The following is a 14,314-nucleotide window of genomic DNA, read 5'->3' on the forward strand; positions in this document are numbered from 1 at the left end:
CCAGGCCCCTCTCCTCAGCATACAGAAAGGTGCAAGGCATGTGCCTGCACTATGCTGCTGCTTTGTAGCCCCACTCTGAAGCACCACCTGACAGCAGGAAACAAAAGGGACATATTTGTCCAGGAATCAACCATTACTTTATTTGCACATTTGCCCACAGCTGAAAGGAAGGGGAGAGCTTTAGGATCCCCTCCCTTGACTTGTGCTTATGCTGAAATTTTGAGAACGGGGAACAAAATAAAAAATTGCATATGGTTAAAGGGAGGCATATTTATGTTAGTTTGTGCTTGAGTGGAAGTGAGTGTTTTATCAAAGGGATCTCAATAACTGGAACAGTCAGTCCTCACTCTGTTGAGCTGACTGTTAAAATGGAGAAACAGATATGATTGTTTGCTCTTTGAGGGGTTTTCCCCCTGTAGAAAGGAGAAAAGGGATTTACTTGTGAACAAAGCCGAGAATTGGAAAGGGAAGACTTCCCCCATCAGTCCAGTGCGGCAGAGCAGGGAGCTGGGTTGGTTTGCACAAGTAGCCGCAACTCAAACACTGAGTTCTAATTGCCAGCACTGATTTTAGCTGAAAGAGAAGGCAGGTGGCTGCTGACCCTGGCCTGTGCTACCAGCCAGCATAGACTGGCTCTGTGTGTTCCGTGCCCCCGTAGGTGGGGTGTCCCCCCGAGCCCCGGGGCAGCAGCAGCGACTTCAAGGAGTTCTTGCCAGGCTCTTGCCTCCTTCTCAGGATTATTAGGAAGACAACAAGGATTCCACCTGGAAAGAAGGGAATGGTTGTTATTCACAGGTGGGAAGGTAAAGTGTCAGGTGATGTTTCCTCCAAGGTTTCTCAACTCAGATATTCTCTTCTGGTAAAATAAGGGTGGAGTTTTTTTCTCCTGCATACTCTGTCCCTCTCCAAAAAGACGGGGTAAAAAATGTTCCACTAGCAATAACAACACTCAGCTTCAGCAGTTCAGCTTAACTCTGGAAGCTGCAAGGAATAACGACAAGTTTTACTGAAATAATTCAGTAACTTTGCTCCTCCCGTTTACTCTCTGTTCACTCTTTTCCACTTGGCATCTTATTCACTGCAGACCCCACTGAAAGGATCTTGTTGAGAAATTAGTTTGCTCTGTGCAGCACTCACACTGAAGCACAAGAAGTAACTAACATAGATTAACTCTGAGTCTAGACTGAGATCAGGGCTGTCAGGAAAAATTACTTTTGGATTGGGCATAGACATGGAAGTAATTGGCAAATCTCACGTAGTGCGACATTCTGTTCATTTGTTTCTGGCAGAAGCATCATCAGAGAAAACTGATCTGAACAGAAGAGCACAAATCTGTCGCTGTGATGCAATATGGCCAGACAAATATGCCCAAATTTCAGTTGTGTGAGCAGACAGTCTCATGGTAAACACTTGATCTGTGAGCCCAGCCGTGAAATGCTCACGGGTTCCTGCGTGGGCTGTTTCCTTTCCCCCTCTTTGCAGCAAGCCCTGGGAGAGGCAGGAATGCCCTGACCCTCGGGCTTGTTTATCACAAATGCTGGTTAATGGGCCATTGTCCTTCTCTGGGAAGTCTTTTCATATACTTCAGTTTAATCTACTTTTTCAAATTAATACTCGCTTCAGATGGCATCTGTTTTGGCAGATTTTTGGACAACAGCCTGGCATGAGGGGACAGGGGTCAGTGGAGGAGCTTTCTCATGGCTCCAAGCCACAGCACGTGAGAACAACCCTCATCTGCTCCCAGCAGGATTCCAGCCCCACGGAGACAGCAGTCACAGGGTGCTGCTGGAGCTCCTGCAGCCCCTGCTGTCCTTGTCTCCTCCTGTGCCTCCGTGGGGTCCCCTCCTCAGCTGCTGAGAGACAAGTGTAATGAGAATGTTGCTTTCCTGTTGGAGAAGCAGCTTTGCTGTGTCTTGTTCACTGTGGGGAGTAACACATGCATTTAATCTCTTCTCTCCTTTGAACAGCAGCGAGCCAAGTGGAGAATGGGTCTTCAGGAAGTACATAAAATACACTTGAAACACTGAGTATGAGGCTTGTTGGATATTCTTTATCCTCTGATAGCTCACTCATCTCTAGGACTTGGCTCTCTTGACACAAGATTTTCATCTCTGGTAGTGTAAGTGGCACTTAGGGATTTCGTCTCTCTGGGCACAGGAGACAGATTCCTCCTCTCAGCTTCCTCATCTGCCCTTTTTGCAATCCACAGCAGTAATAGTTGCTCATTTTCATCATAACTCTCTAATTAAACCTCCCCCCAACTTTGATTAAAAAGAAAAGAAGTCTATTTTTCCCTTTCCTAAGACTAAAAATGCATATTCATTGTTTTGGAATGATTATTCATGGTGCAGCTTCCCAGTTGAAAAGCTCATGCACTCATTAGCTTACCCTAGTGAGCTAATTTACAGCAGGTGGCATCTGAAGGGATGCTCCCCACACTCAGCAGGTCCTGACTGTTGGATACAAGGTACATTTGGCATCAATACAATCAACATTTTATGAGCCAGCAGCTCCCCATCCTGCTGGATGCTGTGGCATGACTTAAGGCAGGAATGCTTTTGGGAAACAAAGTCTCATACCAAAAGGAAATTGTCCTTTCTCCTACTTTTGTGCAGCCAAGGAATCCCTGTTTGAGGGTCCATACACACTCCTCTGCTTCCCAGGGACAAACAACAAGCATTCAGCACTGTGCCACCTTCCTTCAGAGCAAGGGAAGGACTGTCATTGGCATTGAAAGCAGCCAGAAGGACTGTAATTAGAAATCCAGCTTCCCAGAAACACAAAATGCACCACCCAGAGAATGCTTGGTTTAACACACAGCTGCAGAGGGGTGCCAGAGGACAGAGAGGAGCCAGACTCACCTGCTGAGAAGGTGGCCAGGACAATGATGGTGGCAGGGGTCAGCTGGCAGGAGTCCCCTGCCTTGTACAGGAACAGCTCCATGCAGTAGGTGGGCTCCACGCTGCCCCTGGGGCAGAAGGCATCAGGAGGGCACTTTACTGGGCTCACATCTGGACTCTGCCCAAGAGAAGAAGTAACTCAGCACCAACAAACTGCAGAAGGTAACCAGGGCAAAGGAAGGTAACATTTTAGCATTGCAGGGGGAAAAAACAAATAAAGGAATGAACCTGCAATCATTACATTCAGCCTTGTCTGCCCCTGCAGTGTTAGCGTGGGGGAAGAGCAGAAGGTTGTTACACAGCAAGTCCATACTCAAACCCCCTCATTAATCCACACATCATCCCCTCATGGCTCAGAGCAGGCAGCTCCAGGCACAAAGCCATACTCCTGGAGTTATAATTTTAATCATCTTCCTGCATCAGAGCCCTGTCTATGTTTAAGAGGAAAGAAGCTCAGATTACAAAAAAACCCCAAAAAATCCCAAAACAAAACAAAACAAACAAACAAAAACACACAACCCCCCCGCACACAAATAATAATAATAAAAAACAAAACAAAACAAACAAACAAAAAAAGCCCCACACCCCCCCAAAAAAAACATCAAAAAAGTGTTAATTGAAGTGTATTTAGCTTGTCATGGGACAGCTCTGGTTAACACAGGCTGCCCCCAGCTGATGGGGACTCACAGGGCAGTAGTGGTTTTCTGGGCACGGGTCACAGCTCTCCTTGCCCCGCTGTAATTGGTACTCTCCTGTCCTGCAGGCCTTGCATCTTTTGTCACTGGGACCTTTGAATGTACCTAAATAGCAAATAAGCACAATATTAAGGTCTGAGAATAAACCCCAGGACCTTTGCAATTGCATATGGATGAATCAGCTTTCAAAGCCACAGGGAGAAAGAGCATTAAGTGCTCATGTGCATAACAAAAGCTGAGCCTGAACTTTGGTCCTGGTTCGGTGGCAAAGGGTCAGAACAGAACAAACAGGGACAGAGGGACTAAAGAATATTTGGGGTCAGACCTTGGCAAACAGAGTAGTGTGAGTAGGAGTATGTGGGAGAGGGTTTAGTAGTGAGCTCTGGCTTTAATGCAGAGGGAAGATGGGAGCTGGAGGTCAGCAGTGTTTCATCCTCCCCAGTTCTGGATTCAAACACCTTTTCCAGCTCTTTGAAACTTGCTGAGCAGACTTCAAAGCACAACTCAGTTTCCCAAGCTTTGTGGGAGAGACAGGTCACAGAAGTTCCAAGTCTCAAAGTGGTAAAATGCTTTCCTGCATGTTTAAACTGCAGCTTGGCTACGAGACACCCCTGGTGCTGTGTCCAGACTGGAGGTTGGCCACTGCCATGGGGGTGGCCAGAGTGCAGTGCCTGAGCTCTGCCCAGCCCTGCTGTTGTTTCAGCACAGGAAGGAGCATGGCCATGTCTCTCACATCCCCTCCCCGTGTCCCTTTGCCCCAGGCTGCCCCTGCAGAGCATCCACCTCTGAGAACAAGGCTGTGCTTTCCTCACCAAAACCACCACCACCTTTTTGCTGGAACTGTTACCCAGCTGTGGACTTGGGGTCCCTGGCATGCCAGGGACCAGCACACCTCCAAGCCATTAACCAGCCTGGCAGGAAGGTCTGGCATATGCACAGCCTCCACCAGCACCCAGTCAAACCACGCCAGCACTATCACTCCCTGCCAGGGCACAGCTCCTCTCTGCAGGGGACCTGTAGCCCCTTGGTTGGATAGGATGAGTCTGGAATGAGCCGCTGCAGCTGGAGCTGTGTGTTCCCAGCTGGGCATAGCCTCCCCTCCTGGCTGCAGTTACATGGGGGACAGGACCCTGCAGTTAACTGGCTGACAGGGCTCTGCAGTTACCTGGGGGGCAGGACCCTGCAGTTACCTGGCTGACAGGGCTTGCACTCTTCCGACGCCTCCCGAGGCGCCTCCTGCCCCGCGGCGCAGGACAGACAGACTGAGCAGCTGGTGGTGCTGGGAGGGGAGAGAGGCAGGACACACTGTAGGATGAGCACTTCCAAGACCAGCCCACCAAAGCCAGCTCTTACAAACTGGAGTCTCCAGGGTCAACCACAGCAACCAGGAACCTCTTTGTGGGTGTCTGTCTGCAGTGCAGTTTCTCACACAGAATCACAGAATGGTCTGGGTTGGAAGGGACCTCAAAAGATCATCTCATTCCAACCCCCATGCCATGGTCAGGGACACTTGCTTGAAGCCCTCTCCTACAGCTGAAATGGCAAGTGACTTGTCTTTGGGCACACTACACTGGTGGTTCCAGCTCAGTGGCTAAAAGAATCCTCCCCTCCCTGTCCACCTGAGATCCTGCACCCCAGGAGGCTCCTTACTTGCAAAATGATCCTGGCTGGCAAGGCAGGCAGAAAGTTTCATTTTGCCTGGAGCTAAAATAGCCTGAAAAAGAGAAGAAAAAGGCTTCAGGATCCTGCCTCTGCAACTCTATCCCACATCGTTGTGTATTTGCTCACGTCCATTTTACAAGCAACCAAACAACTCCCCACAACACACTTCAGGTGGCATTTCAGGGGTTAATGTAGGATATTGGGGGTTATATTTGTCAAAATCTCTGAAAGAGCAATGAAGGTTCCCTGCTGCCCTCTGCCATGCTGAGGGATGCATGGAAGGCTCTGGCAGATTCCCCTGGTGTCACATCTCACAGCACTCAAAACTCTGCCAAGGAGACAAAGACACCTGTCACCCTTCCCAGCACCACAGGCTGAACTGGAATGAAACTGGAATAGGTGATCCCAGTGCCAACTCCCAAGTTATTCATCTGGAGCAGATTTCTGGCCAGGAGAAACCTCTCTGATCACCCCAGCCCTTCCAGGCCTTCCCCCACTCCAGGAAGTCTGGGGTGCATCTTCTGCCCTGCAAAAGGAAGGACACAAGATCCACCAGCCAAGATGGCTCTGCTGGTGCAAAGCCTCCTTCCCTTCACCAGGAGGACCAGGATGGGCAGGAGGACATGTACAGACCCTTCCCAAAGCACAAAAGGAGTGAAGAACCCCAGAGTGCCCAGGGGCCAGCAGGACCCAACTTCTGAGTCCTACCACAACAAGAAGAAAGCTGAGAGCAGCACTTGGGAATTCAGGTGGGCTTGGAGGTGCCTGATACACAACATGGTCACTGCCCACATGGGACAGAGTTAAGGTTCAGAGAGGAGCTGGATGTAGTGGGGGTAAGATCTGCCTCAAACCTAGATTTGCACCAGGCAGCAGAGGCTGCAGCAGAGCAGAGTGAAACGAAACTCACCTCCCCTTTCCCTGCAAGGAAAAAGGAACTTTTTACATTTATACTTGCAGTATTTAGGGGCCACCCCCACAGACTCCCCTGTTGTCTAACACAGTGCTCAAATCTGCTGAGTAAAGGGAGTGACAGACCCCATTGCTGTCACCAGTCAGATTTTGTTCCTCCCAAACTCAGCAAGTGACAGCCAAGGTTTCGGCACAGCCCAGCAGCTTGGTGGGTGGATTTTCAAAGGAACACTTGTGCATGTTCAAGCAGGACCCCATTTTGGGTGCAGAGGAGCTGCTGCACTGCATGTGTTAATTAGGGTTTTGCATAAGTAAGTGCTGTTCTGTTCTGCACATGCTGTTACCCCGTCTGCAAACACATTGTACCAGGCTTGAGTGGCATTAGCCAGGTGCAAAGCAGCTCCTTTTTAAAACCCCAGTTTTAATGTGTGGAAAATAAGGGGAGTATTACACTTAATATTCAGGGTGCAGAAGATTGCTTAAATGAAAACAAAGATGGTTTAGAACCATTTTTGCTATCAGAAATAGGGAATATTTTATTTTCCTGACAACGATCCCCCCTTGTACTAAAACTGATTTTCATGAAACTTTTTTCCTGACTTTCATTGCAGAGTTAGCATTAACTTGTTGCAAAAACAAGCATGGCTGAGATCTGCTCTTTTCATTTTAATAACAACAGAACAGGGAAGAGATCTGCAGGGCTATTTTTAGCCTGTTTACTCTTCAGTGCTTTTAAGTTACCTGGTAATTGCATCTGGCCCTGGGAAAAAGCATCGTGTTATGAAAATGCATCTGGGTTGAGCACAGACCAAAGCCTACCTCGCTCACAGGCTCTGCAGGCTGCAGCCCCAGACTCATTAGCAAAATGTCCTGGTGGGCAGGGAAGACACATGGTGCTCCTTGGGAAGCTGGGAGGGAAGGGAGCAGAGTGGAACACTATTTTAGGTCACCAAGCCTCTATCCACTTGGAGAAGGGAAAGAGCAGAATATGACACTGACAAGTCTAGAAATAGAGCAATTATGAAAAAGAAGTTCAGGCAGAAAAACATCAGTTTGAACTCACCTGAATGTTAAAGGTCCACTAAAAAACTGAAGTTTTCTGTATTATTCAATTAGAGACCCTGTGCCTGTGGGCAATATGGAAAGGGACCATCTGAATTGAAGGTCTTGAAAAATATGTTGTGGTCAGGCTTAAAACCCTTGGCTTAAAGTCAGACTCTTAAATCCACTCTTGGAAATGGAATAGGGAAGGTGTTTGCTGTTCAGCATCCATCAGCCATTTCAAAAGGAGCTGCTCCATTGTTGGGAACCAGGGGCTGAGAAAAGGACCTAAACCACAGGCAGTGACACGTGAGACCCCTGAAGTTAAATAGCAGGGACTGTGGGAAAAGGGAGGCAAAATGTCAGACCTCCAGGAGGAGGGGGAGGAAATGAGGCAAAGGCAGGGAAAGAGGAAGCTTTTACATTCATCACTAGCAGAGCCAAATCCCCCTCAACAAGTATGTGGGTATGAGAACTTGATAACATACTCAGAGATGCTTTCGAGGAAAACAAGGACATGCTCTTTAATTCCTTCAGAAACTGCAGGGCTGCATGAGATTTGCAGAAAAAAAAAACAAACCAAAACCCCCCAAACCAGCTGGAAACAGCAAATGCTTCGCTGAAAACAAACCAATGCAGGGCCTGCACCAGCCAGAGCCGCTCGCAGCTGCAGGGAGGCCAAATTCTCCAAACACCACAGAAATGCTGAATGGTCCCATCAAAGCCCTGAGGCCCAGGCAGCCACCAGGAGATGGCCATGCACACGTTGCACCTCCAGATCTCTCCACTTTTGGTCCCTGCTCTGGGACACACCAACCCAGCACTGCAGCCTGGCCCCCTCTGGCCCTCTCCTACATCCCAGCAGCAGCTTTGTGTGCCCTGGAGACTGCTCCTGACTGGTTTTTAAAGCAATTTAGGGGCACATTTTTAAGGCAGGTCCTTACAGAACAAACTGCAAGGGAGGAGCACAGAGGGGAGCACAGAGGAAGATCCTGCTGGAACCTCAAACTCAGGGGCTGCTGCAAATAAACTGCACAGCCACGTCACCCTTCCTTCAGCCAGATTTTGTTGCCCATTCCCCAGGACTGATCCAAATGGAGCTGCTCTGCAATGGACACAGTGCTGGGAGGCTCCTGCCACCCCTCCTGTCCCTGAAACACACAAAGGACAAGCTCACTGTTTGCTGTCATGGATACAGCAAGAGAAAATCCGATGGAAATTGAGAGAGCAGCACATGCACACGTCCCTGGAGCCAGAGGACGCTTGTACAGCATCCCTGGATGAGGCAGCCTGGTGGAATTGTGAGGCTGAGCTCCTGGCTGGGATGTCCTGTCAGCTTTTCCACACTCTATCAGCTGAGGGTACTGCTTTGGATGCCATTGACTCAAATGTGATGAGATGCCTTGGGGACAAGAAAACAGGGATTGAGAGTGTAATTGGGCAAAGCAGGGAGATGGAGCCTGTTGGTCAGACACATCCTAGAGAAAAGCTGAGGAGATGAACCCACACCTCACTCCCAAGCATCTCCCCACCACAAAACAACGTGTTCCCTCAGTGCAGACCAAAGGCATGGGGGTAAAAAAGGGAAGCCCACAGAGGGGCAGCCCTTAGCACAAGGATATCCACACCAAGGGTTCCTGATAAGGAGAATTCAGCCCCTGAGAAACAACCCTGGCAACCAGCACTTTTCCTACAGCCCAAAGGAAGAGAATTTTCTGGCTAGGAAATGTTTTGTGGAGTACGATGCAGTCCCCAGGCCCAGGGGCTCAGTCACTCACCTGGTGTAATACCCCTGTGGGCAGGGCAGGCAGGATGGTTGCCCACTTTGGGGCTGGAAGTGGCCTGGTGGGCAGGGGTTGCAGGCACTGGGGTCTGTGCATGAGCCCCCTGCACAGCACGAGCAGCTCAAGGTGCCTAAATTGGAACAAAAAATCAGGATCAGGACTGCAAGACTTGCCTGAAACCCCTGTGTCTGCCAGGACAGCCCACTGCCACAAAGGCAGAAGCTTTGGGATGCAGTTCCTCTGGCAAGGGACCCATAGATGGTAGAAACTGTAATGTTCATGCTACTTATGCTGCTGTCCACTGTTAGCAAGCTGCAGAACAGCCAAAAAATAATCTAAGGAGTCAGAGCTGTCAGTGTGGATTGTCAGTAATTAAGCTGACTGCTTTTTACCTTCTTTAATTTGAGGGGCCAGGAAAATTTTCCTTGCTTTCCCTCCACCACATACACACACACACCCCCTCACCCACCCAAAAAAAAAAAAAATCTCCTCCACCCAATACACTTCTTTAGATTACTGATAATCTAAGCTTGTAAGAAGCAAAACTGATGAGCAAAAGCCCCAGAGTTGAGGATCTGCCTTAGGCAGCAACAGCTTTTCTCTGAGCACAAATACATGGCATTCCCAGCAGGCAAGTTCTACCCCTGTCTGCTCCACAAAACCAATCCCAGCCACACAGAGGAATTGGGTGGGATTTGCAGCTTCACCACCAACACAGGCAAGAGGAAAAAACCCTGTCAAAGAAGATCCTGCACAAAAGGGAGGTGGAGACAACTCCTGTCCTCTGCAGATTCACCCTAAAGCATCAGAGCTGCTTTTAAAAAGTGCCCTGCTGTGCAGAGAATAAGCAAAAAGTACATGACTTGTATTTTGGAGAATTATTTTCTTTTTGGGGTTTTTGTTTTGTTTTGGGGTTTTTTTGTGTTGCTGTTGTTGTGGTTTTTTTGTGGGATGAAGAGGCGGTGTTTGACATCAAAACCACATTACAGCAAATAACTTTTGGGAAAGGTTGTATTATGCACTGCTGAGCACAACAAAGGTTGATCGAGTATTTTCTCAAGGCCATGGAAAAAGGCTGTCCCTAGAGCAGAGATTCTCTTTCAAACATTCAAGACAGCAGGAAACTGACCTTGTGTTTGGCCCTGGACCCCAAAATTACGTTCTGACAATAAACTGAACTGTACTTGTGTTACACTTTTTGCCACAATCCCACTACTTTGTCACCCCACTGGAGAAGCCTCAGGAAGACCAAAACACAGCACAAGGCCAGGAAAGACCAAGTCTTTGATTTCAGAAGGGTGAAATTAATTATGTCCCTCTCCTGCTGGCTGTCCAGGCTTCCAACACAAGAACAAGTGGTGGCTCCACTTCCCCTTTTCCCTCTAACACAGAAGCTGGGAGCAGGGACCCTTACCTTGGGTGGGGACAGTCCCTGAGGGGCAGAGGGCACAGGCTGTCACATTCACTCTGCTGCAGTTGGAGGGCTGGGGGGTGCTGGGCAGTGAAGCTGACGAGGACAGGACCTCAGGGGACGTGGTCACTCCTGCAGGGGACACTGAGGCACTGCTGGATGTGGCTGTCAGTGCTGTAGATGATTGAGAGGCAGCTCTGCTGCCAGAGGTGGGGATAGACCCCGTGGTGGGCAGAATCTCGGTAGGGGTTTTTGTGCTGGGATCAGCAGATGGAGCTGCTGTGGATGCAGCAGGGTTTGCAGTGCTTGGGGTCAGTCCAGCTGAGAGTGTTGCAGGAGCAGTTGAGGGAGCAGAGGCTGCAGCAGTGGTTGCACTGGAGGGTGCTGGGGTTGATGCAATGGGAACCTCAGTGCTGGTTGCACTGGAAGGTGCTGGGGTTGATGCAATGGGAACCTCAGTGCTGGTTGTACTGGAAGGTGCTGGAGTGGATGCAATGGGAACCTTAGTGCTGGTTGCACTAGGAGGTGCTGGGGTTGATGCAATGGGAACCTCAGTGCTGGTTGCACTGGGAGGTGCTGGGGTTGATGCAACTGGGACCTCAGTACTGGTTGCACTGGGAAGTGCTGGGGTTGATGCAATGGGAACCTCAGTACTGGTTGTCTGGCCTAAAGCAACACCTAAGAGAAGAAAAAACATAATTAGTGGCTGAATTATTGTTCTCCATTTAATGGCAGCTTCTCATTTAGGTCTTTATCACCTGCTTAAACCATGTATCCTTGTTTGATGTCCAGAAACTCCCCTCTGCTGTGTTCCACTATAGGACAAGGATCTGAGGCAGCATCTGAACATGTCTGGCACATGAGAGACTTACCAAGAAAATAAATTAGTGGGTCCATGAGGCCACAAATAAGTAGATGCCAATACCTGGGAGGCCTGACTCATGGGTGTGAGAACTGCCTGAAAGAGTCAGTTCTGTTACCTCCTTGAAACAGTTTACACTGAGACCTCATGACAACCTGATTTAAGATGCGTGTCAAGTTGCTGACTGCTTTATCCCATCACCCTTAAACAGATCAGCCAAGAAAAGACATGGGCTCAGGGGTTTTTTAAGCTGTTCTGGTGGTACATCCAGTGACCGGAAGGGAACCTGTAGGCCAAGATTTGTTTTAATTCTGAAATCCCTCCTCAGAGTGAGGATTGCTGAAATGTGTAGAGAAAGGAGGTATTACTGCAGCTCAGGTTGTTTTGCTGTGGCACATGGTGGACTGGAATATCATCTGCTGATGGAAGGCATCCCTTGGCACAGGCGTGGGTAATGTCCTCCAGTTTCTAACAGAGGAGAGACCCATGAGACTGAGCATGGAAAGCAGCAGGTTATTGTTAATTTATCAGTGTGGCACTGAACAAAGGAAGAAAAGCAAAACCAGAACAGGCAGCTCTTGCCACAGCAGCTGTGTTCAGGAACTCAGGGCAGGGATTTACTCAATACTCACAGCAACTTCTGTAAACACCCAACCTTATACAGCACCAGTAGGCAACTGGAGCTGACACTGAGGGGTATTAATGCTCTTCCAAGCAGCACATGCCTGCTAAGGCCCATTGGAAATCCATGCCCAGTGGCATGGAAAACACAGGGACTCCTATGAAATTGGTTTATTGTTTTCAAGGAGGTCAAAGAGTGCAGCTGACACCCAAGAGCAGGATGTAGGTGAGGAAGGGCAAGGTGACACTATGGGTGACTGCACAAGCTGTCAGGTGTCAGACCCATATCACTGCAGGCTTTTCCCCTGATTCACTCCCAGCCTTTAATTTCTCTCTCAATTTTGTACCCACCATGCAAGGCCAGGCACTGTGGGCACCACCACTGTGGACTCAGTACCACGGTATGAACTTCAAAATGCAGACCAAGCTGATGGCAGCTCCAGTTCAAGTTCTGCACCAGGATCATCAGCACAGTGGATAAAAGAGTCTTTATAAGGTTGTGATCACATGGAGACAGTTTGCTGGGAGTGCTCCCTCCTGTTGTTTTGTGCCAAAACTCATCTTGGTGTAACTACTGAGTAAAGCAGATGAGTACCCAGCAATGTGGGCCACTGCCCAGGTTTCAAAGAATTTACAGAATAGTCTGAGTTGGAAGGAACCCAGAGGATCGTGGACTCCAGCTCTTGAGTGAATGGGAATCCATATGTGGATCAAACCCACAATTTTTGGCATTATTGGCATTGTGCCAATAATGTTCATCACCAATCAAACTAAATCTAGTTTTCCTGTTGTAGCCCTAAAACAGAGACACCAAATCTAAGAGTGATCATTTTGTAACACTCTGGTTTGCCCCAGGCTCAAATCCAAGGGACAGAGGTGCCAGCATTGGTCCAGGGTAGGGACAGCAGCTCCACAGTGCCCACACAGGACACTGCTACTGTGCCCACACCTCCACCAGAACCAAGATCCACAATTCCCCTCACCTGACTCCCCTACCTTAGGGGTTGAAGCCAGTCTGCTTGCTTTTTCCTCACCTCTGGCAACAAACTGAGTCAGTCCTGAGATCCATTAAACTAATCCTAACTTAAACACTAGCATTAAGTTAAGGGCAGTGTCAAATTCCCAGGGAAAACCTTTCACAAGGACGTCTGAGATCAAAGTCTGATCTCCCACGGCTCCCTCCTGTCCCCAAGAGCTCAGCTCTGCCAGCCAGAGACACTGCAGAGATTTCAACAACTTGGACTGTCCACAGCTGGATGAATTTTGTTGTTTTGAGGGGGTTTTAGTTGAATGTTTCATTGGTTGGTTGGTTTTAATGTCAAATTGTGGTGCTCTTAAGAGGAATATTTTTAGAATGGAAAGTAGTTTTCCATAACACGTTAGCACAAATAATAGAGCTGTTTGCAAAACTTCAGTAGCCATCAATAACCTTTGGTAGCCAGTACTTCTTAATAATTTAAACATATTCTGGAGAAAAAAGGAAGTCAGCAGGCTGAAAAAAAAAAGTTTTGATCACTAGTAAAATGTTTGTGCATTTGACCAGTTATATTCAGTCACAGGTATGAAAAACCAGTACTCAAACAACCTCAGCTTCCTCAGACAAACCATTTTCTCTCCTGCACTTACACTGTCTATGTCACGGAACAGCAATTTTGCTTTCTAGAGACATTTTTTTTTTTAAGGAGTGCTGTGAATCACCCAAATTATCTCCAGGGGAACTTGAAGGATGAGTTATTTTGCGTGTGATGCCTTGGTACAAACAAGAGCCTTGAGCATGTCAGAGAAGGTGAGAGAGCTGAACTTTCCCAACCTACCAACATGCCTCCTTGGGGTTTAAGATAAAGCCTCTGCAAATCTTCAATATGCAGACTAATACAGCTCTAGTTCTCCTTTTATCTTTTCTTCTTGTAAAAGCAAATTTTTGTATTTACCGCATGCATCCCACTTCCAACGCTGCCTGTGTTTCAACACTTCCTTCCTTCCCTGCCTTCCCCCAGCCCATGCCAGTGAAGCCCAGGCTTTACCCACCTCTGTGCTCAGCCAGCGAAGAGAAACCCTGTGTCAGGAGGACTTACCTGTTAAACACACCATGCTCAAGCTCCACAGCAGAGGAGAGGCCCAGGCACTCATTTTTCCCTGAGGAGTAACACAGCCTGTCAAGAGGCAGGATCAGCAGCCAATGCCCTCACCCAGCTGCTCATTCTCCTCCGCTTTTGTGCCCAATTTTGTCACCTGACTGATCATGCGGCTCAGTCAAGTCAACCTCTCCCCAACAAAGGGGGGTTTATATTCAGAGACTGCAACAGGTCTTGAGACGACACGGCCTCCTCAGAGCATAGCATACCCCAGGCACTCAGAGGACCAGATCTCCCCCCAGAGAACTGCAGAAATCCGTGTCAGAGGAGCGATCTGGAGGAAGTGATGGG

The 14,314-nt window shown here is 48.6% G+C and overlaps 1 protein-coding gene across 2 annotated transcripts; it reads right to left on the reverse strand.

Moving 5' to 3' along the window:
* Positions 1–159: 159 nt before the first annotated feature.
* LOC310909731 (uncharacterized protein) lies at positions 160–14,286 on the reverse strand. 2 transcript variants are annotated; one of them, XM_083861843.1, is made up of 10 exons: positions 13,964–14,286; positions 11,052–11,083; positions 10,409–10,859; positions 8,989–9,124; positions 6,989–7,077; positions 5,246–5,309; positions 4,786–4,874; positions 3,588–3,700; positions 2,862–3,018; positions 160–764 (listed from the first exon to the last, which is right to left on the reverse strand). In XM_083861843.1, the coding sequence occupies exons 1-10, from the start codon at positions 14,016–14,018 to the stop codon at positions 613–615; spliced, it is 1,338 nt and encodes a 445-aa protein (XP_083717969.1). In that variant the 5' UTR covers positions 14,019–14,286; the 3' UTR covers positions 160–612. The 2 variants fall into 2 exon arrangements, with proteins under 2 accessions (XP_083717969.1, XP_083717968.1); XM_083861842.1 differs by having other exon boundaries at positions 10,409–11,083.
* Positions 14,287–14,314: the final 28 nt, after the last annotated feature.

The sequence above is a fragment of the Zosterops lateralis genome, assembly GCF_965231275.1.
Source record: "Zosterops lateralis genome assembly, chromosome: 5".
Taxonomy (NCBI): Eukaryota; Metazoa; Chordata; class Aves; order Passeriformes; family Zosteropidae; genus Zosterops; species Zosterops lateralis.